At 43.7% G+C, this 25,464-nt stretch overlaps 2 protein-coding genes across 2 annotated transcripts; both read right to left on the reverse strand.

Moving 5' to 3' along the window:
* Positions 1-306: 306 nt before the first annotated feature.
* On the reverse strand, positions 307-10,115 carry LOC138950025 (serine/threonine-protein phosphatase 6 regulatory ankyrin repeat subunit B-like). Its single transcript, XM_070321810.1, has one exon. The coding sequence runs from the start codon at positions 10,048-10,050 to the stop codon at positions 6,193-6,195; it is 3,858 nt and encodes a 1,285-aa protein (XP_070177911.1). The 5' UTR covers positions 10,051-10,115; the 3' UTR covers positions 307-6,192.
* A 53-nt stretch (positions 10,116-10,168) lies between these two features.
* On the reverse strand, positions 10,169-23,397 carry LOC138950026 (putative ankyrin repeat protein RF_0381). The gene is made up of 5 exons (XM_070321811.1): positions 23,220-23,397; positions 22,404-22,610; positions 12,717-12,914; positions 10,280-12,023; positions 10,169-10,235 (listed from the first exon to the last, which is right to left on the reverse strand). Exons 1-5 carry the CDS (start codon positions 23,395-23,397, stop codon positions 10,169-10,171), a joined length of 2,394 nt encoding a protein of 797 aa, XP_070177912.1.
* Positions 23,398-25,464: the final 2,067 nt, after the last annotated feature.

Raw genomic sequence — 25,464 nt, forward strand, 5'->3', positions numbered from 1 at the left:
AGTCTCTACTGCAGCAAAAGAATAAGGCTACTTAGAAAAACAGTCAATATTTGAACGCTTGTGACAACGACAAAAAAAGGTATAAAGAGTACTGAACACTAGTAACAAACAAATAGAAGGTATAAACACCACAGAATGTGATCAAATAGGTACACCTTTCTAATCCAGAGAATGACACCGAGTACACGATGTAAGTTCCCATAGATCCGCTCAGGGTTTTACACGAGATATGAGCATCCTTGACATACACCAAAATCCTCACTGCTTTATCCACAATTTTGACATTTTTTGTTTGTGGATAAAATATGTTCGTAACTGACACCCATGAATATTTGCAATTTTAATTCACCAAACTATTGTAACTCCACACAGCAATTAGGCGTGTTGTTAACTGTCGGTGTGTGTGGAAGTTGAAGGATGCCTTTAACTCGTGTAACAGCCTGGAGAAATGTACATTGGTATTGAAGAAAGAAAACAACTACCGCCCATACATGTAGAATTAAAGTACAAAAAAATACAAAAACAATGCGTAATATAAACATACCATTTATATAAAGAGAGCAATGAAATCCTACAAACTCAGCAAAGGGAACAGACTCGATCCTAAGATATTGATATAATCAATCCAGTTACACATCATTTTCGACACCAATAAAAGCTTTGTACATGTCTTGCAGGTTTGAGCTGTGTTACAAATGGAAATGTACTTGTGCAGATTAAACCTGTTTTATATACATTACAGCGTGTTGAAAAGTGTATGCTGCGCGTGTGTGCCTGTGTTTGAAGAACGTTTTGTAACAACATAAAGTAACAAAAAGTATTTACAAACCTACACACACACTTCAAGTTAAAATGGGTTTAAAAAAGTTAACAAGACACATTTGCTGAGTACAGCTAGACTTGACCAGAAGACACCAAAAGACACAAATCAAGGCGAAACATTGTGTGTTGGTTGTCTCGCCAACTCCAACCATCACAGTCAATTCACAATACGTGAAAATCCTGATGTTCAGACAGCAGTCATAAACAGAAAGGTCAACATGTCGACTAAAAGAATGCCAGAGGATAAACAGCTGCAAACAATCTCGGCACAGTCCTTCTTGTCAAAACAGTTGAGCTCGCTATCCACGATCTGATTGGTTACTGCATTGGGTGAGAGATGTGATTGGTCACTGCATGGGGTGAGAGATCTGATTGGTTACTGCATGGGGTGAGAGATGTGATTGGTTACTGCATGGGGCGAGAGATGTGATTGGTTACTGCATGGGGTGAGAGATCTGATTGGTTACTGCATGGGGTGAGAGATCTGATTGGTTACTGCATGGGGTGAGAGATCTGATTGGTTACTGCATGGGGTGAGAGATCTGATTGGTTACTGCATGGGATGAGAGATGTGATTGGTTACTGCATGGGGTGGGAGATCTGATTGGTTACTGCATGGGGTGAGAGATGTGATTGGTTACTGCATGCAGTGAGAGATCTGATTGGTTACTGCATGGGGTGAGGGATCTGATTGGTTACTGCATGGGGTGAGAGATCTGATTGGTTACTGCATGGGGTGAGAGATCTGATTGGTTATTGCATGGGGTGAGAGATCTGATTGGTTACTGCATGGGGTGAGAGATGTGATTGGTTACTGCATGGGGTGAGAGATCTGATTGGTTATTGCATGGGGTGAAAGATCTGATTGGTTACTGCATGGGGTGAGAGATCTGATTGGTTACTGCATGGGGTGAGAGATCTGATTGGTTACTGCATGGGGTGAGAGATCTGATTGGTTACTGCATGGGGTGAGAGATCTGATTGGTTACTGCATGGGGTGAAAGATCTGATTGGTTACTGCATGGGGTGAGAGATCTGATTGGTTACTGCATGGGGGGAGAGATGTGATTGGTTACTGCATGGGGTGAGAGATCTGATTGGTTACTGCATGGGGTGAGAGATCCGATTGGTTACTGCATGGGGTGAGAGATCTGATTGGTTACTGCATGGGGTGAGAGATCCGATTGGTTACTGCATGGGGTGAGAGATCTGATTGGTTACTGCATGGGGTGAGAGATCTGATTGGTTACTGCATGGGGTGAGAGATCCGATTGGTTACTGCATGGGGTGAGAGATCCGATTGGTTACTGCATGGGGTGAGAACATTCCTCCACCTATACACACAGCGAACATCGGTGCAAAATGTTTTTGATGAATTAGTTTCACAGATTGATACTATAGTAGCTTTTTGATCAATTGATTAACAAACACAATTCCCAGTCTGCACAGAAAGCAGCCAGGCGGTTGATGTTTGGTATGAGTCCAAGTGGAGGGATGGCCTTGTTCCGTGTGACAGCCTGGACACGTCACACATGGAGGGTTGAATCTTACACGGGAAGGACTGTGCCAATATTAAAGCAACGAACGTACATATCTACCATACAAAGTAATAACCAACCAGCAAAAACAACAAGAATAACAACAAAAAATTATTAATACAAAAAATAACCGGCCGACATACCAACGTCCACGGACAATGATAAAACTGTAGATGATTAGCCAGCATTGTATAAATCACAACACAGCACAACACAATCAACGCCAAAATCGAAGAAAATTACTGTGATTAAAATGAGTTGAGATTTCACGAACAAACCAAAAAAGAGAGAGAAAAAAGAACAGGTGGCTAAGCCAAATATCTTATTTGGGATTAGGATTTTCTCTAAATATACTTGTTGGTAAATGTTAAAAGGGGGATGGGCGCGGTGGCTTGGTGGTAATTAAGACGTCGGTCTCCTAATCAGTCGGGAGGTCGTGAGTTCGAATCCCGGTCGCTGCCGCCTGGTGGGTTAAGAGTGGAGATTTTTCCGATCTTCCAGGTCAACTTATGTGCAGACCTGCTAGTGACTTAACCTCCCTTCGTGTGTACACGCAAGCACAAGACCAAGTGCGCACGAACAAGATCCTGTAATCCATGTCGGAGTACGGTGGGATATGGAAACACGAAAATACCCAGCATGCCTACTCAACAAAAGCGGAGTGAAGCTGACTATGCTCTCAGAGTATAGTGTGGGGAACCCAAATGGGCAAACGAGCTCACACGTAACCAGACAATTCTGGAACGCTGAAGAATAAGTTAAAAGGGGATGAAAAGGTCTATATATATATATATATTGCCTCTATCAAAATTGTAGAAAAACAATCGTATAAAGTTAAGTGTCTCAACATTAGGTATGTACATCAGGGGGTTATTAACCAAGTAATGTAGCGGATCTGACAGAAATCTGAGCAAATCCCATACCACACGATAATGATTTTATATTGTATAGCGTCAGCTGTTCTCAAGCAAGTGGTTAACACAATGATACAACATACGTTTGGCTTTAACAGCGAAGAAAAACAACAAGATGTCAAAGATCTGAAACGGAATACCGTACTATCCATACTGCACAGTATAATCAGTACATTTGCTTGATGAGAAATGCAAGTTCTTCATCAAAACTCAAACGTCACACATAAGCTTCGAACCCAAGCCAGAAACTTCCAATAAAAATTCATCTTGAAGGAATGAACCGCAAGCAAAGGTTCACATGGAATAAAATCAAAAAGAAATGACATTTTGTTGAGTTGATAAAGAACCGTATGAGACATACAGTTCACCATCATTAATTGGCGGTAAGCTTTGCTAACACTGCTCTAGCCTAACATATACATACTACATGGTCCAAGCTAATAGTATCAACATTGTTCAAAACCAACAGATAAAAGCTGAACGTCCACCAAAACAAGCAATGTACAACATCAGTATATCATCCCAATAACGATGCGGGACAGACATAGATCTGATCAAATCCTGTGCCGCCTAAAATGATCTAACCGGTAAAAGTGTCCATCATTCTCAAGGCAAAACATATCTACACAATGATAAGTCTATAAGCATTTTTATCAAAAGGAAAAGGAAGACAAGGTTTTCAATGTTTGAAACAAAACTCTTCCAGTATTAGTTAGGGCGGGGATATAGCTCAGTCGGTAGCGCGCTGGATTTGTATTCGTTGGCCGCTGTCAGCGAGAGTTCGATCCCAGGTTCGGCGGAAATTTATTTCACAGAGTCAACTTTGTGTGCAGACTCTCTTCGGTGTCCGAACCCCACCCCCCGTGTACACTACATTGGGTGTGCACGTTAAAGATCCCACGATTGACAAAAGGGTCTTTCCTGGCAAAATTGCTTAGGCAGAGTTAACAGTTGTCTACCTATACCCGTGTGGCTTGGAATAATAGGCCGTGAAAGGTAAATATGCGCCGAGATGGCTGCAATCTACTGGCCTTATATAAAATTCCATCTCACACGGCATCACTGCAGAGCGCCTAGAACTGTACCCACGGAATATGCGCGATATAAGCCTCATATTGATTGATTGATTGATAGTTACACACTGTAAAACAAACAACAGTACTGTGGTCGATAACCACTATAGACGACATGATTGCAGACAGGTAAAGTTTAGGAGTACATTTAAAAAAGAAATCAAAACGACTTCAATAACAATCATTACCATTGGTAAACAAAATGGATTAAACTGAACTTCTTCAACAACAAGCAATATACAACAGCAATATATCATTCAAGTAACGTCTGACAAAATCTCATCAAATCTAGCTCCAAATGGGAATGATTCGTAGAAAATGGCGTCTGTTTCGCAAGGCATGACATCATTACATAATGACCGAACACATTTTCAAAGAAAAGAATAAAAATGAAAACGACAGTTGATTACTGTTGTGGAATTCGTTCCATACTATACAGTATAACAAAAGTACAGTACGACTGGTAGATGACCAGTACAACAAGTGTCCTTCCTTCTGTCCACAAGTACTCCAATGACCTTCAACCTCTTCCCTCTCCTTCCCTTCAGTCTATTCTCTGGTTCACATTGGTTTGTACAGACACAAGCCTGCTTCACAATTACCAGTGCTCTTTACAAAGCAGAACATTGATAAAAATAGCAAATCATCATACAATAAAACAAATCCAGGAGTTCAGATCGAGGGGCAGCGAGGTCCCTAGCGGGGTCAAGGGGCAACACGCCTGTAGAGGTCCAGGGGACAAATCTATCGGAGTATTTGTGATTTGTGACACAATGTAGAGACACTGCATTCAAAGATACGCAAAACAAACAACACATCTTCATAAGTTTCCGCCAGACTGTTTTTGTTGTAAAAATTGTGAAAGTTATCTAGAAACCATTTTCAAAATCCCGAATTCTAGATCTCCGAATTGGAACTTTTCTTCTTGTCTTTGCCATCTAAACTCGGCAAGCATCCCCTTGTTTAAAAGATAAACACAGTCAAACACATACACCAGCACGTGGATCAACATCCAGACACTATGAAATGGGGTCACAGAACCACTACCTTTTATCAATATTTAAATTGTTAGTCAATAACATAAATCATTAAACCGTTCACACATTTAAAGTTAACATACTTAGTGTGGACTTCACCAGACATACACCAATTCATTTTGAAGACTTTCTGGGGTTTAAATAGGTTAAACTTGAATATGTTTTTATTCACAGCTTTCGGACAACAAGCTGCTGTCATGGTCACAAACCAGTGCAGTACTACAAAAGACAGTTTCACAGCAGAACATCATGAGAGCCCTAAGAAGCCCTAGTGAAAGATTTATACAAGACCCATTTGAGTAAATGAAGCAGCGCCCGGCCCCTATCCAGACAATGAAAGTGAGGTATCGAGGATGCAATGGGCGCTAAAAAAAAAAGAGCATGGTGTAACAGCAAGTAAAGGGACGGAATAATAAAGTCCACACATATTTCACAAACAGTTGTCCTCTGTGCCGTAAGAATTAGGAGTCAAATGTGCCAAAGGAACCCTCCTTGGGAAAATACGAACAAAAAGCCATGCAGACGAAGAAATAAAAGCCTACAAGTGTTTGATTAAAAATCTTGTCCATTCTGCATGGAATTGTGTCAGCACACACACTCATCTGCAGAAACAATCCCTGGAATGATTGTTTGCCGTTGTCTCAAACATCACGTAATGGACGTTTAAGTCGACGGAGGTTTTGACGGTTGTGAAGCAGGAGCATGTGTAAGTAAACCCATGCTTCAACAGACCTCAAAATGGCCGAGTTCATGACACGCAGCATGCCTTCGTGTTCCACGAACCTTCGTGTTTTGCAAGCGTAGACTGCTATTCAGTGGCGCCATGCTGGGCGAGAGTGTTCACTACTTCTTTATAGCCCTTTCGCCTTGCTAACCTAAGTGCTGTGTTGCCTTTTCTGGTAGTCACTGAGATGTCGGCACCATGCTTCAACAGAGTGTTCACCACCTCTACATGGCCCTCTTTACTGGCACAGTGCAGTGCTGTGAAACCTTTTGCGGTTGTCATGGTGATGTCAGCTTCATGCTTTAACAGAATAATCACCACCTTCACGTGGCCATTAAGGCTCGCAGCGTGCAGTGCTGTAGCACCCTGTGTGGTTGTTGTGTTGATGTCAGCACCATGCTTCAACAAGGTGACCACCGCCTCTACATGACCATAGAGACTTGCATAGTGAAGTGCTATGGTACCCTGTGTGGTTGTTGTGTTAATGTAAGCCCCATGCTTCAACAAAGTCGTCACCACCTCTACATGGCCTTCTTGACTCGCATAGTGCAGTGATGTGAAACCCTGTTTGGTTGTTGTGTTGATGTCAGTACCATTCTTCAACAGAGTGTTCACCACCTCTACATGTCCATAAAGACTCGCAAAGTGAAGTGCTTTGCCACAATATGTGGTTGTTGTGTTGATGTCAGCACCATGCTTTAACAGAGTGTTCACAACTTTTACGTGGCCCTTTAGGCTCGCAGAGTGCAGTGCTGTGGCAGCCTGTGTGGTTGTTGTGTTGATGTCAGCGTCATGCTCCATCAGAGTGTTCACCACCTCTACATAGCCATAAAGACTCGCATAATGCAGTGCTGTGGCTCCCTTTGTGGTTGTTGTGTTGATGTCAGCACCATGCTTCAACAGAGTGTTCATCACCTCTACATGGCCCTCTTGACTCGCATAGTGCAGTGCTGTGACACCATGTGTGTCTGTTGTGTTGATGTCAGCTCCATGCTTCAACAGAGTGTTCACCACCTCTACATGGCCTTTACGACTCGCTATGTCCAGTGCTGTCAAAACCAGTGTGAGTGTTGTGTTGATGTCGGCACCATGCTTCAACAAAGTGTTCACCACCTCTACATGGCCTTGACGACTCGCTATGTGCAGTGCAGTGACACCAAGTGTGTCTTTTGTGTTGATGTCAGCACCATACTTAACCAGGGTGTTCACCACCTTTATATTGCCATTTTCACTCGCACAGAGTAGTGCTGTGCAATCATAATATTTGGCTTTTGAGTTGATGTCAGCACCATGCTTCAACAGAGTGTTCACCATCTCTACATGGCCACAAACACTCGCAATGTATAGTGATGTGACACTATGTGTGTCTGTTGTGTTGATGTCAGCACCATGCTCCAACAGAGTGTTCACCGCCTCTACATGGCCAAGAAGACTCGCCATGTGCAGTGCTGTGATACCGTGTGTGTTCGATGTGTTTGTGTCAGCACCATGCTTCAACAGAGTGTTCACCACCTCTCCGTGGCCTTGGTGACTCGCTATGTTCAGTGCTGTGACACCCAGTGTGTCTGTTGTGTTGATGTCAGCATCATGCTTCAAAAGAGTGTTCACCACCTTTACATGACCCTCTTGACTCTCACAATACAGTGATGTGGAACCGTGTGTGTCTGATGTGTTGATGTCAGCACCATGCTTCAACAGAGTGTTCACCACCTCTACACGGCCCTCTTGACTCGCGAGGTGCAGTGCTGTGGAACCGTGTGTGACGGATGTGTTGATGTCAGCCCCATGCTTCAACAGAGTGTTCTCCACCTCTACACGGCCCTCTTGACTCGCGAGGTGCAGTGCTGTGGAACCGTGTGTGACGGATGTGTTGATGTCAGCCCCATGCTTCAACAGAGTGTTCTCCACCTCTACACGGCCCTCTTGACTCGCGAGGTGCAGTGCTGTGGAACCGTGTGTGACGGATGTGTTGATGTCAGCCCCATGCTTCAACAGAGTGTTCACCACCTCTACACGGCCCTCTTGACTCGCGAGGTGCAGTGCTGTGGAACCGTGTGTGACGGATGTGTTGATGTCAGCCCCATGCTTCAACAGAGTGTTCACCACCTCTACACGGCCCTCTTGACTCGCGAGGTGCAGTGCTGTGGAACCGTGTGTGACGGATGTGTTGATGTCAGCCCCTTGCTTCAACAGAGTGTTCACCACCTCTATATGGCCCTTTTCACTCGCACAGAGTAGTGCTGTGCCATCATATTTGCTTTTTGAGTCGATGTCAGCACCATGCTTCAACAGAATGTTAACCACCTCTACATGGCCCCGAAGAACCGCTGTGTGCAATGCGGTGAAACCCTGTGTGTCTATTGTGTTGATGTCAGCACCATGCTCCAACAGAGTGTTCACCACATCTACATGGCCAAGAAGACTCGCTATGTGCAGTGCTGTGGCACCCTGTGTGTCTATTGTGCTGATGTCAGCACCTTGCTCCAACAGAGTGTTCACAACCTCTACATGGCCCACTTGACTCGCACAGTGCAGTGCTGTGCAATCATATTTGCCTTTTGACTCGATGTCAGCACCATGCTTCAACAGAGTGTTAACCACCTCTACATGGCCCTGAATGCCCGCACAGAGCAGTGCTGTGGCACCCTCTGTGTTTGTTGTGTTGATGACAGCACCATGCTTCAATAGAGTGTTCACCACCTCTACATGGCCAAGACGACTCGCTGTGTGCAGTGCTGTGAAACCCTGTGTGCCTGTTGTGTTGATGTCAGCACCATGTTTCAACAAAGTCGTCACCACCTCTACGTGGCCCTTACTACTCGCATAGTGCAGTGCTGTCAAACCATTTTTGTTTGTTTCGGTAATGTCAGCACCATGCTTCAACAGAGTGTTCACCACCTCCACATGGCCTTGACGACTCGCACAGTGCAATGCTGTGTCACCCTGGCCCTCTGCGGTGGTTGTGTTGATGTCTTTGACATGCTTCAACAGAGTGTTTACCACCTCCACATGGCCTTCTTGACTCGCCCAATGCAGTGCTGTTACACCGTGTGTGTCGGTTGTGTTGATGTCAGCACCATGCTTCAACAATGCGTTCACCACCTCTATATGGCCTTGATAACTCGCACAGTGCAGTACTGTGACATGCATTGTTTCGGATGTGTCGGTGTCGGCACCATGCTTCAACAGAGTGTTCACCACCTCTATATGACCCTGAAGACTCGCTATGTGCAGTGCTGTGACACCCTCTGTGCCTGTTGTGTAGATGTCAGCACCATGCTTCAACAGAGTGTTCACCACCTCTACATGGCCCATTTCACTCGCACAGAGTAGCGCTGTGCCATCATATTTGCCTTTTGAGTCGATGTCAGCACCATGCTTCAACAGAGTGTTCACCACCTCTACATGGCCAGTGTAACTCGCAAAGTACAGTGCTGTGACATCATGTGTGGTTGTTGTGTTGATTTCAGCACCATGCTCCAAAAGTGTGTTCACCACCTCTACGTGACCCTGAAGACTTGCTATGTGCAGTGCTGTGACACTCTTTGTGCCTGTTGTGTTGATGTCAGTACTATGCTGCAACAGAGTTTTCACCACCTCTACATGGCCCTTACTACTCGCATAGTGCAGTGCTGTCAAACCATTTTTGTTTGTTTCGGTAATGTCAGCACCATGCTTCAACAGAGTGTTCACCACATCCACATGGCCTTGACGACTCGCACAGTGCAATGCTGTGTCACCCTCTGTGGTGGTTGTGTTGATGTCTTTAACATGCTTCAACAGAGTGTTCACCACATCCACATGGCCTTGACGACTCGCACAGTGCAATGCTGTGTCACCCTCTGTGTTGGTTGTGTTGATGTCAGCACCATGCTTCAACAAAGCGTTCACCACCTCTATATGGCCCTGATAACTCGCACAGTGCAGTACTGTGACATGCATTGTTTCGGATGTGTCGGTGTCGGCACCATGCTTCAACAGAATGTTCACCACCTCTACATGACCTTTTCGACTCGCACAGTGCAGTGATGTTAAACCCTGTGTGTCTGTTGCGTTGATGTCAGCACCATGCTTCAACAGCGTGTTCACGACATTGCCATGACCTTTTTGACTCGCGCAGTGCAGTGCTGTGAAACAATGTGTGCCCATTGTGTTGATGTCTGCACCATACTTCAATAGAGTTTCTACCACCTCTTCATCGCTCTGAAGACTTGCACAGTGTAGTGCTGTGAAACCCTGTATGCTTGTTGTGTTGATGACAATCTCAGCACCATGCTTCAACAGAGTGTTCACGACATTGCCATGACCACTTTGACTCGCGCAGTGCAGTGCTGTGAAACCCTGTTTGTTTGTTGTGTTGATGTCAGCACCATGATTCAACAGAGCGTTAACCACCTCAACATGGCCCTCTTGACTCGCCCAGTGCAGTGGTGTGACACCCTGTGTGTCTGTTGTGTTGATGTCAGCACCATGATTCAACAGAGTGTTCACCACATCAACATGGCCTATTTCACTCGCACAGTGCAGAGCTGTAATACAGTGTGTGTCTGTTGAGTTGATGTCAGCACCATGCTTCAACAGAGTGTTCACCACATCAACATGGCCCATTTCACTTGCACGTTGCAGAGCTGTAACACCCTGTGTTTCTGTTGAGTTGATGTCAGCAACATGCTTCAACAGAGTGTTCACCACATCGACATGGCCTTTTTCACTCGCACAGAGTAGTGCTGTGATACCCTGTGTGGTTGTTATATTGATTTCAGCACCATGCTTCAACAGAATGTTCGCAACCTCCACATGGCCCTGAATACTTGCATAGTGCAGTGCTGTGCCACCCTGTGTGTCTGTTGTGTTTATGTCAGCACCATGCTCCAACAGAGTGTTCACCGCATCTACATTGCCTTTGTGACTTGCTATGTGCAGTGCTGTGCCACCCTGTGTGGTTGTTGTGTTGATGTCAGCACCATACTTTAACAGAGTGTTCACAACCTCTACATGGCCATTAAGACTCGCTAACTGCAGTGCTGTGAAACCCTGTGAGTCTGTTGTGTTGATGTCAGCACCATGCTTCAACAGGGTGTTCACCACCTCTACATGGCTCTGAAGACTCGCACAATGCAGTGCTGTGGCACCCTGTGTGGTTGTTGTGTTGATGTCAGCACCATGCTTCAACAGAGTGTTCACGACCTCTACATGACCCTCCTGACTCGCACAGTGCAGTGCTGTGGCACCCTGTGTGGTTGTTGTGCTGATGTCAGCACCATGCTTTAACAGAGTGTTTACCACCTCTACATGGCCCTGATAACTCGCACAGAGTAGTGCTGTGCAAACATATTCGCCTTTTGAGTCGATGTCGGCACCATGCTTCAACAGAGTGTTCACCACCTCTACATGGCCAAGAAGACTCGCTATGTGGAGCGCTGTGAAACCCTGTGTGTCTATTGTGTTGATGTCAGCACCATGCTCCAACAGAGTGTTCACAACCTCTACATGGCCCACTTGACTCGCACAGTGCAGTGCTGTCAAACCATTTTTGCTTTTTTCGGTAATGTCAGCACCATGCTTCAACAGAGTTTTCACCACCTCCTCATGGCCTTTTTCACTCGCACAGTGCAATACTGTGTCACCCTCTGTGGTGGTTGTGTTGATGTCTTTAACATGCTTCAACAGAGTGTTCACCACCTCTACATCGCCTAGCTGACTCGCATAGTGCAGTGCTGTGAAACCCGATGTGCCTGTTGTGTTGATGTCAGCACCATGCATCAACAGATTGTTCACCATATCTACAAGGCCAAGAACACTCGCACAGTGCAGTGCTGTGAAACCCTGTGTGGTTGTTGTGTTGGTGTCAGCACCATGCTTCAACAGAGTGTTCACCACCTCTATACTGCCTTTATCACTTGCATAGTGCAGTGCTGTGAAACCCAGTGTGGTTTGTATTGTTAGACGTGCACCATGATTCAGCAGGTCAGAAAGAACACTGTGATGTCCATTTCGACATGCCAAGTGCACAGACGTTTGTCCTTTTTCAGTCAGAGCATTGACGTCAGCACCGTGGGCGATAAGGCGACTACAGATCTTCGCATTTCCCCGAAGACTCGCTTCATGGAGGGACACTTTTTTGTTATTGGTTTCGGCACTGACAGGCGCTCCTTGTTTAATGAGTATATCAACAGTGTCTGACTGGTTATAAAGACAAGCTATGTATAATGGAGCCCACCCTCGTTCTCTGGTCTTCACATCCAGCCCAGCCCCCTTCTCTACCAGACACGCAGCTACCTGAGTGTGACCATAACGAGCAGCAAGGTGTAAAGCTGTGAACCCTTCCTTGTCCTCAACATCTACCTGTGCTCCCCTGCTAATTAAAAACAAAGCCAGGTCAGCATGACCGTGTGTGGCGGCCATGTGGAGAGCTGTGTTGCCAGAACTGTCCACACTGTTGACGTCAAGGGGACTCACAAGTCTCTTAACAGTCCCAAGGTCCCCATGACGACTGGCTAAGATGAGTGACGTCACTTTGTCATCGGTAGCTTGATTATTGGACACAAAATGTTGATTTTGTTGACCAGACAGAGTTTTTTCCTTGCTTCTGTCACTGTTCTTTTCACCATCTTCTGTATCTGTTCCAAGAGTTTTGTCATCTTTTGATTCATGTACTTCACCAGTGTGGTGATTTTCCTCATCGAGGATCCCATGTCTACCACTGCCTGCCATGTGTGATGAAGTGTCAGGTATGGACGGAGACGCCAGTGAGAGATGACCGCTGCTCTTGGTTGCGCTAATTAGCTGTATCACAAAATCAGGTTCTGAAAAGATCAATCAATGTGTTTATGTTCTGAGAAACATGAGCTTTGGTTTTTTTTTCATCATACTTATTGTGTGTAAAATACAAAATGCAGTCATGGCTGATGAAATAGTAATTCGTTTTACAGAACACTGTTTATAATTTGGGTAATGCGAAACTCAATGCGAGGTCAAAGGCGACCATTGCAAAATGTGCAACAGTTGAAATGTTGAAACCAGCGTACAGATTTAGTCAACTTCTCAAACACAATTGTGGTTACAATTCTCATGGTTCTTCTGCGTTCATGGGCTGCAACTCCCACGTCGTTTACGTGGTTGACCGTGTTCACTGCCATTTCGGTAGCCATTCTGCTTTTAAATGGGGGGATGCATGCTGAGTATTTTCGTATTTCTATAACTAACCAAACTCTGACACGGACTACAAGATTTTATTCCATGTGCACTTGGTCTTGTGATTGCAAGTATCAATCAATCAATGACGCTTATATCGCGCATATTCCGTGGGTACAGTTCTAGGCGCTCTGCAATGATGCCGTGTGAGATGAAATTTTATACGGCCAGTAGATTGCAGCCATTTCGGCGCATATTTACCTTTCACGGCCTATTATTCCAAGTCACACGGGTATAGGTAGACAATTATCAACTGTGCCTAAGCAATTTTGCCAGGAAAGACCCTTTTGTCAATCGTGGGATCTTTAACGTGCACACCCAATGTAGTGTACACGGGGGGAGGGTTCGGACACCGAAGAGAGTCTGCACACAAAGTTGACTCTGAAATAAATTTCCGCCGAACCTGGGATCGAACTCACGCTGACAGCGGCCAACTGAATACAAATCCAGCGCGCTACCAACTGAGCTATATCCCCGCCCCAAGTACACACGAAATGGGATAAGACACTGACAGGTATGCGCAGAAGCTGACCAAGGATATTGGAAAAATGTCACCCTTAACCCACCAGGCGTGGCCGGGATTCGAACCCTGAACCTTCCACACGGAAGGCAGACGTCTTCACCACTAGGCTATGGCGCCGGGGTCGGTCTATTGCGCGGGTCTGCCATTGCGCGGGTCCACAATTGCGCGGGTCTGCTATTGCGTGGGGCCGCTATTGCGCGGTGACTATTTGTCATTCAACCAATCTCCCACAGTGTAACAGAAATACCCGAAGCCAAGAGACGCAGCCCAGAGAATACTGTGCTGACAATCATTCAAACGTGTTCCAAGTCGGTTTGGTTTAAGCGTGTTTTATTCAATTTCTCAAACACACGTTTCAAACAATAACAACATTAAGAACGTTAACAAGCAGATTGCTTATGGACACCTTCTTGAAATGATAATCAATACACATTTCGGAAGCAAAACATGGCGAACAAGTGATAGCTTTAACACTTATCTTGATAATCTTTAATTATATTTTATACAAATAAGATGAAAAGAGAGACAGAGAGAGGGAGAGAGAGAATGCCTGGCTACATCAATTGCACAGTTGACATAATATTAACCGAAGCGATTAGTTAACATAACATAGTCTTGTACAACAGAATATTTTCGTGTTCAAAGATATGGTTAAATCAGTATTTCCAAACAAGAGTGCTTTGCAGTCTAGAACGTGTGTTGGCAGACTATTTAATAAAATGGTTCTATGTTACAAGTCGGTTTCATGGCAAAGACTATGTATATTATTAAACAACAAAAGAAAATAAAGAGGTGTCACAGAAAGGGAGAAAGAACCATTTCTTATTCCACAAAATTACTTTTGCAATCCCAACATTCAAAGCATCGAGCTCAGAAATACTACCTTATAAATCTCAGGGGGTCATAATATAATACCAACAAATAAACTGACAAACATAATGTTGACATTGCATTTATTCCAATCTTGAAAATAAATTCAGAACAGTCACTGGCATCCTGAAATCATCTTTCGTCTTCTCAAAGAAAAAAAACTAACTAAAGTAAGTTGGAATAACAAAAATAATGCATGAGTAAATGCCAGTCACTTTTTGCATTTTCCAAAGACCTGGACAAAAGAAACCAAGAAGACGCGTTCTCTACCTCTGGGGAGTGCACGGTAGGCCCGGTCACATTGGCAACTATTCCGCTTCTTCTTAGGTCGCGCAATAGTGGACCCGCGCAATAGCAGACCCGCGCAATAGCGGACCCGCGCAATAACAGACCCGCGCAATAGCGGACCCTCGCAATAGCAGACCCGCGCAATAGCAGACCCGCGCAATAGAGTACCCGCGCAATAGCAGACCCGCGCAATAGCGGACCCGCGCAATAGCAGACCCGCGCAATAGCGGCCTGGCGCCAGTCGGTCAACATTCACTTCTTCCTCAGATCTCTCAAGACATTTAATTCCTTACGTTAAGAAACTAGCACAACAAACTTTTTTTTAAAGAACGATAATAACTCGTAATAGCCTTCGTATTTCATTAGTTGAAAAGTATTTCTTCACTCATCGGGCATGACCTTGTATTCAATTGACTTGAACACAATGAACATGTACGTTTTGAGCGACATCAACAATTGAGTTGAATTCTATTGTATTTGGTTCATCAGCAATGCAGACACACGAAGCACACAAAAGAGTGTCATTACTTATAAATACAACACAACATTTACTGTTAGCCATGGTGTCGACGTAATGACTGCAGCAACAGCAGTGATGGTCGTGTCATTTAAAATTATAATGCATATGATCAGAAAGTTCTTTTTTTATATTTCTAAAATAAATTCATAAATTTAATAAGTACGCCTGGTGTAACGAACTCAGATGACTCCTGAACTCAGTTTACTCACCGGCCTTGTTGATCCGCATACACTTGACACTGACTATGCCCCCTCCCCGTTCAGAAGAACTGACGATCGACCTGTTGAATTTTACACTCATGGGGTCTAATTGGTTCCCCAAAAATAGTATTCTAACTTAGAAATTTACTTCATAACAAAATCCTTCCCTTCCGTCATTCAAGGGACGTAACAAAATAATCGTATTTTGCGGTAAAAGCTATTTGTTTTGACCACGAATTTTCTTCACTTGCAAGCCTCTGACATGCTGTTCTCCCTCAAATAAGTGTACCGTCTTGGGAGGATAGTCAATGTAGAGTTTATGCGAGATCAACAAAGCCGTTGAAAAAAATGAGTTCTGGGGTAATCTGAGTTCCTTACACCGGACAGTAACGTAGATGACGTTTTTGGTAGTATTTATTGCTCCCGGGATACAAGTATTTCCCATGTGTTGATGTGCCATCGATAGTTCACGGCCAACCATAACAGATGAGATAAATGCTTATCTTTTACATCATTTTGTATTAGCTGCAGGACACACGGACAACGAAAAACTAAAATGGTCCCTTCTTATTGACATTGAGCGAATATCACAAAGGAGGCAACTGCTTGGCACTTCACTCACTCTCTTTTGCTGCTTCTATAAACGACTTTAAGGGCACTGCCTAGTTATGGTCAAAATATTTCCAAGTTTTTAATACTTTTGTATGAGAAAGAACATTCTGTCTACATTACATATACTGTTCAAAAAAAGAAACGCATAGTTGCTACTTGCCAAGTTTGTTTTATTTGTCGAAAAAATTAACAGAAAATCCAATATTTAGATTATTTGTTTGAAATTTGGTATGGACACAGTTGAATGCACACACAGTTCATTGGCATCTTCAAATCAATCAGTCAATCAATACGATTGGGTGCCGAGGCTGTCAAGTCAGTAGGGGGTGTGACTGCCTTGAGCACCTTCTGGGCATGGACTGGATCAGATGCCGGATATCTTGCTGTGGGATGGTGTCCCACTCCTCCTGAAGTGCCTGCAATAGATCGCGGTGATTTGCCGGCGCTTCTTCTCGCCTGCGCACACGTCTGTCCAATTCATTCCAGAGGTGTTCTATCGGGTTCATGTCTGGCGACATGGATGACCAGGGAAGCACCTGGACATGGTGGTCGGTGAGGAACTGGGTGGTGAGTCGTGCTGTGTGCGGGCGAGCGTTGTCCTGCTGGAATATGGCATCTTGGTCAGCCAGAAGAGGAAGGGCGTGTGGGCGCAGAATTTCCTCCACGTATCGCTGGGCAGTTATGCGCCCTTGGACGTGCACCAGGGTGCTCCTTCCAGCGGTATTGATCGCCCCCCACACCATGACGCCTCCACCACCATGAACGGGTGCCTCATCCACACAGTTGGGCGCGTAACGTTCGTTTACTCTCCGGTAGACCCTCCTCCGACCATCATGTCGCTGGAGCAGGACGTAGGACTCGTCGCTGAACCACACGTGTCTCCAGTGATTCCGGACGGTTCAGCGAAGGTGCTGGTTGCCCCACTGCACTCGGTTCTGGCGATGGCGGCGGGTGAGGACAGCTCCTCTGTGAGGTCTGCGAGCTCTCAAACCAGTTTCATGCAGGCGGTTCCGCACGGTCTGGTCCGATAATCGGTGTGGCCCGGGGAGAGCCTGGACAGAAGATGAGGCCGACAGGAAACGATTCCGGAGGTGGCGGAGCCGTATGAAGCGGTCGTGTGCAGCAGTTGTCGCCCTTGGTCTTCCAGCTCGTGGCAAGTCAGCAACGGAGCCAGTGGCTTGAAACCTGACCCACAGTCTACTGATGGTGCTCTGGGACACGTGGAAGTGCCTGGCGATTGCACTTTGACTTTGGCCTGCTTGTAAACGACCCAATGCAATTTGGCGGTCTTCTCTGCTCAATCGGGCCATCTTTCGTCGCTGAATTGTCATCTGATTTCTTTGTGGCGAACAATCCGCTTTTATGGGTTTTGGAAGACATGGTGAGAGCTCAATATTCCCCGAGTTTCACGAGATTACACTGAAGCATGACGAGTGGTCATGCCAAATGAGCAATTTTGACATTGTAGCCACTGATAACGCATGCGTCACGTGCAGAGCTCACTTGTGGTAATGGACGAAAGGTCGACGACCAGATAAACATTTTCTGCAGTTTGGTGGATATCCTTGTAGCCATATAACTAAATTAACCAAATATTACAAGCTATGCGTTTCTTTTTTTGAACAGTATATCTGCAGAAAAATTTTCTAGTCCCGTGGACTTTTGATTTTTTGTGATTTTTTTTAAATAACCAGGTGTCTTCTGATTTTGTGAAAATGGGCACATGAGGATAACGGCTGATATTCTACAGTACGAATGTACGTAGTAGCCACTTGCTAGATAATTGTGGGGGGAAGTGAATGTTATAACTATTAGAACATTACAAGAAATTACATTTCAAAGAACTTTGGTATGTTTTATACCGTCTTTTTACATTTATTTTACTTAGCACAATTACATGTTCCCTCATATAGAGAAGTAAAAACATGCCTCAGAGATCTAGCAATTCGGAATTCCTTACAATTTGATATGTTGTAGCTCACTCATTTCTCGAGCTAGGGTGATAATGTGAATATCAAGTCCCATGCCAAAAAATGAAACTGCAGGCTGTTTCCCAGCCCTACCCCCTAAATTTCGCGGTCGTCATTTTTCATTTCCCACATTCATAGACATCAATGCATTTTAGAGATGAAAGCCAGCATTGCTTTCATATCCCGCATACTTATACCCTACGATGTCAACAAAATGTTTATCATAATGCCATGACCTTGACCTTCACACAAGGTCACAGGTGAGTTCCGAGACTTTGTAACCACTTCAGTATTTTGCAAAAACACAAACAGAAGAGGATAAAAATCCTATACTAAAAGGGTTGTGCATTCTGTTTAAAATCCGGAAAATAGAAGATAATTATGCATTCTTTGAATGGAATGCAGCAAAAAATGTACAGTACACAGAAGCGTGCAATGTTTTATAGAGGTTTTTTTATATGAATTTTGTGAGCGCTATTGGAAGAAGTAAAAACAATGCCTCAGAGATATTCCAAATGCCTTAAAATGTGATATGTTATAGCCCACTTATTTCTAGAGCTATGGTGAAAATGTGAACATCAATTCACATGCCAAAACATGAAATTGCAGGCTATTTCCCAACCCTACCCCCTAAATTTCGCGGTCGTCATTTTTCATTCCCCACATTCATAGACATCAATACATTTCAGAAATGAAAGCCAGCAAAGCTTTCATATTTCGCATTCTTATCGCCTACGGTGTCAAAAATGATATGTTCACCAACATTCGATAACCTTGACCTTCACACAAGGTCACAGGCGAGTTCCGAAACTGATTAACCAGTTCTGTAAAATACAAACAGAAAACGATTACAAAATCTCTACTTAAAGGGCTGTATATTCTGTTTAAAATACAGAAAGTAGACGAAATGCATTTTTTTTAATGGAATGCAGCGCGAAATGTACAGTACACAGAAGTTTGCAATGTTTTATACGCTTTCTGGTGCGGACACGTGCTACAAAGTAAAACATAATGCCTCGGAGATATTGAAAATGCCTTAGAATATTATATGTTGTAGCCCACACATTTCTCGAGCTATGCTGAAAATGTGAACATCAAGTCCCATGCAAAAAAATTTAAATTGCAGGCAGTTAGTTTCTCAACCCTACCCCTTAAATTTCACCCTCGTCATTTTGCATTCCCCACATTCATAGTCATCGACACTTTTTAGAGATGACAGCAGCAGAGCTTTCATATTTCTTATACTTATAGCCTAAGGTGTCAAACCTATGTTTACCAATATTCAATTACCTCGACCTTCACACAGGGTCACAGGCGAGTTCCAAAACTTTGGAACCATTTCAGTATTTTGCAAAAACACAAACAGAAAGAGAATAAAAACCTTTTCTAAGAGGGTGGTAAATTATGTTTTAAAAATCCGAAAAATTGAAGTTGTGGATTGTTTGAATGGAATGCAGCGCGAAAAGTACAGAACAAAGAAGTGTCACATGTTTTATAGAGTCTTTTAATATGAAGTGTGTGTAACACTATTGCGGTTTTTCATTTAGAAATGTGAAAAATATGCCTCTGAAATATTCGAAGTTCCTTAAAATGTTTTATGTTGTAGCCCATTCGCTTCTGAAGCAATAGTACACATATGAACATCAAGTCCCTGGCCAAATAATGAAACTACAGGCAGTTTCTCAACCCAACCCAGCCCACTAAATTTTGCGCTCGTAACTTTGGGTTCCCCACACTCATGGATATCAACACATATCTGAGATGGAAGCAGGCAGACCTTTGATTATTTGCATGAGCAAAGTTTACGGTGGCAGAAGTATGTTCACTATCATTCAATGACCTTGACCTTGACACATGGTCACAGTTTACTTCCAAAAACAGTGATTGCTTCGATATTTTGAGAAAAAACACAACTAAATCCCTACATAAAGAAGATATAGATTGCTTGGAGAAATGCAGAAGTTTACTATTCTTAAAAGCTGTTTTCTCGTTGGAAAAAGTAAACACCGACCCCCACCCACCACCCCCCCCCCCCCCCCCTCCCACCCCCCCAAAAAATGAAAAAAATGAAAGTCTTTATTTGTTTTATTTTGTAAGCCACTCATATTTTACAGATATGATTAAAATATAAGCATCATGTCCCTTGGCAAAATGTAGAAACACAAGTATTTTCCAAAACTGTGCAAGCCACTCATATTTAACAGATATGATTTAAATGTAAATATCTTGACCCTGGACAAAATGTACAAACACAAGTATTTTTCAAAACCTAAATTTCGTGCAGGCAATTTTTTGTATCCTTCGTGACATAAGCGTGTGCAATTTTTAGAGATGACAGCGGGCATACACACACATACACACGCACACACACACACACACACACACACACACACACACACACACACACACACACGCGCGCGCGCGCATTCAAACGCACGCACGCACGCACGCACGCTCGCAGACATACGGCATACACGCAAACACACACACACACACACACACACACACACACACACACACACACACACACACACACACACACACACACACACACACACACACACACACGAATATTCGTATTCGTATTCACACACACATGAGCACGTGCAAGAATCACCTCAGGTCTAAGGCCGGGTTTGCCGAAGTAATTCACCAGAGGACCGGTGTGTGTGTGTGTGTGTGTGTGTGTGTGTGTGTGTGTGTGTGTGTGTGTGTGTGTGTGTGTGTGTGTGTGTGTGTGTGTGTGTTTGTGTGTGTGTGTGTTTGTGTGTGTGTTACATCCGAAGGAGTTGATTCTGGTGTGGACACGTGCAGCAAAGTCGCCTTTCTGCAACCTTACGTGCGGATTATCCTGCTCAGAGGACATTTGTACCTTGTGCACTGTCTTTCGTGATACACAGCCAACCCAAGAAGACTGTTCAGGTTAATCTGTTGGGAAACAACTACCCAGTGGCAGCAAACCAAGTAAACGTGAAGAAGCGGATTACCGACTGATAAATCCGAAAGATTGTACCGTACTTGGACAAAACACATGCAGTGTGCTCAAAATCGTGATGCTTATCAGACCACCGATAACACGTGAATGTGTTGACATCTCAAAGTATCGACAAATATTTTTTAACATGCTTGATTGTGGGCCGTGGACTGTTCTTGCATTTAGTCAAATTCGTTTCCCACGCAAAAGCTATTCCTAGCTATTCCTGTCAATTGAAACAACTCTCCTGACAGGGACTTGAATGTTTTGCTACTTCCAAAGCGTTACAGAACAAAAGCCTAAAACGGAATTGTCCAAAACCTTGCGCTGACAGTCATACAAACTCACGTGTACGAAAAGAACGCAAAAGTCTGCGACGTATTGCCGCTCGATTAAAAACACGAGGTTTTGCGTCATTTTGTCAGCACTTTGTGACGTTTGTCATGTTGACGTCAATGAAATTGGGTAATAGTGACGCAAATGATCAAATCACGACACAAAGAAACCATTGCAACATCCAGTTTCGTTTCATCTGTGACTGCCAATGAGAGTTGATGAACGAGACAAAGCTATGCAGTTTCCTGTTGCAACCCAGACTATTTCATAAGTAGGCAGCCCCCTTAACAGGATCTTCGAGCGTCAAAAGTTTCCTCTTTTTTTATTATTTTTTGTTGTATATATAGTCAAATTTTGACTTATTGTTTTAACATAGACAATGAATCGATACGAAGGAGTTGGTGTATGTGTGACTGTTAGTGTGTGTGTCTCTGTATCTGTGTATGTATGTGTAGAGAGATTCCGAGGTACCTACTGGACAGATCTTCATGAAACTTTACATTCAAATTCTTCCAGATAATACCACTAGATTTTGTTATTCTCAATTTTTGTTTGTTTATATAAATGTCTTTGGTGGCGTCATAGCCGTGTTTTTGTGTGAAAGCCCTCTTGTTTTTAATAATATTGATAAAAATGTTGGTCCAGCAATCTTTGACTCATGCAGTCCGGACTATGGGTTTGGAAGGTTTAACATTAATTAATTAGTTTGCTCATGAAAATATCGTTGGTGCCTGAGAGACAACCGAACGAGCAAAACCTACAACGGGAAAGATAGTTATGAACACATGTTTTGACCCTGACTACTTACCGCATATTTCTGGTAAATGCAAATGTATGTGTGGAATCACTGCTCCTGCGTAGTTGTGATGTGCACAGTTGATGGTGCTAGTGGTGTACTGTCTGTGGTCGTAGCGTCGCTGGTTGTCATGGGTGATGTGTCTGTTTTCTTGAGTCATGTGACTGGCCACGTTGAAGCCACCCCCCACGTCACCAGGAACATTCACAGACACGTCGCCTGTCACAGAGAGTGTGAGGGTTCTAACAGATCATAGAGCATTTACAACAGACACAATCTCTGTCGGACGTGCAATTTGTTTATCAAACTGTCTTTTACCAAAGACCAATTTGCTAACATTTGAAATAAATGGCTTTCAAAATTACGTCGCCAAGGTCACTTGGTAATTTTCGGATCGCAAAAATAACGTCATCAATGGCTATACAAAAAAAAACACACAAAAAAACAAACAAACAACAACAACAAAATACGGTGAAACACAGCACAAAAAAATGTCCTCGAATATGTATGCATCCAATTTTATAAGAATCCGTTGGGTACTTTTTGAGAAATGTTTATCTCAAACACACGCACACACACACACACACACACACACACACACACACACACACACACACACACTCACACACACAAACACACACACACGCACGCATACACACACACACGCACGCATACACACAAATACACACACACTGACACTCACCCGAACACACACACACACACACACACACACACACACACACACACACACACACACACACACAACATCGGCAATACCTTTTGTAAATAAGCGCCGCTCACAGGTCTATCAGGCCACAGGAAACTTACCAGAACTGTTGACGGGCATGTTTGAACCGTTGTCATTCCCAGCATGTGACCGTGACGTCATTAGTGTGTCAGCTGTTGCACCATCATGGTGACCGGAAGGGATGTCATCAACAGAGGCATCAGCATTTGCCTGTGACGTCCTCGGGCCAGAATCACCCCTCTGAGCAGACCGCTCCATCAGTCTGTAAATTAATGTTCAGAGATTTGATAAGATTGCCCAAGTACAAAAAGAGTCTTAAGTCGATTTGAAATCCTCAGTAAAAAAAAAGCCCGGTTACTGCAAAACGAAGGCGTGAAGTAAGATAACATATTTTTCTGAACTGAAACGTTATAATACTAGCATTCGTGCTGTCCCTATATTACCGTTAGGTGGGGTGGTGTAATGATACTCGATTGTCAGTTATTATCCAATCCAGTCAAGCTCGCGCGATTTGTTCGCGCCAACCGGCCAACATAATATTATGCGCAAGCGTAAGTATTGCAGTTTTTGCCTTACACTGTTGTCTCGGCATTGTTCAGAGTATGTAGGTGTGTCTCAGTTTTGTTCCATTCGAATCCATCTTAAAGCACCTGTAACACGAGAAAATTACTCCCACGAGATTTTTACTCCGGAGTAAACATTTCGTACGAAAAAGTTACTCCCTTTACGAAAAAGGCACTCCCCCATTTCAAGAGAAAAGTACTTCCCAAGACAGGTGAGTTCCGAGTAAACATTTCGTACACAAATGTTACTCCCCTGACGAATAAATAACGAATAAATCACTTCACCCAAACACAAGCAATTTAACTTCCCATGCCAGGTGTACGAAATTTTTACTCCCGTGTCCCCTGTTAGTCTTGGTGGTGGAAGGCGTGGAATGAGGGTAGCGCGACATTCGTGTGCGCGAGATCACTTATTGGCGTTATCCCTTCGCCCGCATCCCATGTTTGCGTACGAGATTTTTACTGGAAGTAAAAAAAAATGGGGAGTAAAAATTTCGTGGAAGGAGTAAATTTTTCGTGCCTTGAGGAGTTCTTTTCTCGTACGAAAAGTATAGTCGGAGTAAGAATTTCGTACGAAATATTTACTCCGGAGTAAATTTTTCGTTGAGTAAAAATTTCGTGTTACACCGGCACACTCAGCTTGACGTAAACCATCAGTTTCTGGTCACAGCCACTGTCAGGTTTTTACACACAGTACAAACACCCTTTCGTTTAAACACTCACCGCTCGAGAACATCCTAGGTGCCTTCCGTAAAGAGCGAGCATTTTTCAAAGAATGTATTTATGCATGGCCAGCCGGATTGTCTAGTACCACAATCGGACGCCTCGTTTTGGCGCTAGAACTAACTTTTAAATTCTATATAATAAATTGACAGCTTGTAACTCAAACAGTCTTAAATCATGAAAGATTTATTTTTCAACAAGACAAGATCAGTACAACTACAAGTTTTGAAAGTTAAAAAAAAGAGTCCGGAAGCTCCATGGTCACTCAAGGTCGTGTTTCCCCAAGCAGACGAATTTTCCGCATATCGCTTGTTTGAAGCCCCTCGCCGCCGATAAGTTCGTGTGAATCGCAGTCGTTTGTTGCATTTTAGATTCAGAGGTACACAATGACGTGCTATTGCAGATACAGCGAGTCGCATTAAAATCACAAACTGACGACGACATTGTGAAAAACAGGAAAGTGTGTGACACGCGGGTCCACGATGGCTCAGGGGTAAACAAACCACGAAAACTGGTGTGTGGTTTACGCGAGCTAAATAGCCATTTAAACGAATAGTGTCATGTAATGCTATTAAATGCTATTGCAAGTGTGTTCGATAAGGTTAGAACTCCTTTTTTTATGAGAAGATTTAAATCGTTCTGTAAACCATTTTAGACAGACTGGGGCTTTAAATGATTGAAAGACTGTTAGTGTATAGATATTTTGTTCCATTGCCACTCACTTATTTCACTGCCGAATGACAGACTCCACAGTCAAAGTGATTTTGACCGAAATATTGACGTTACGTGTTCAATACGCCTATTGCGACTGTTTTGTGTGAGTCTGAATGGGGATCATGGAGTCAATGGAAAAAAATGGGGTTGGGACATCTATTTTTAGTAACGACGTCAGGGATTGTGTCACGTGACTGTGCGGACAGCACTGTGCTTATTCAGTTCTACGCTTACCACTTAGAATGTCTTTAATTAAGGGGGGGGGGGTTATAAAAATAGAAAAAATTGTTTAAAACCGTCCTTCAGTCATGACTTGAATGAATGC

The sequence above is a fragment of the Littorina saxatilis genome, linkage group LG16 (genome assembly GCF_037325665.1).
Source record: "Littorina saxatilis isolate snail1 linkage group LG16, US_GU_Lsax_2.0, whole genome shotgun sequence".
NCBI lineage: Eukaryota > Metazoa > Mollusca > Gastropoda > Littorinimorpha > Littorinidae > Littorina > Littorina saxatilis.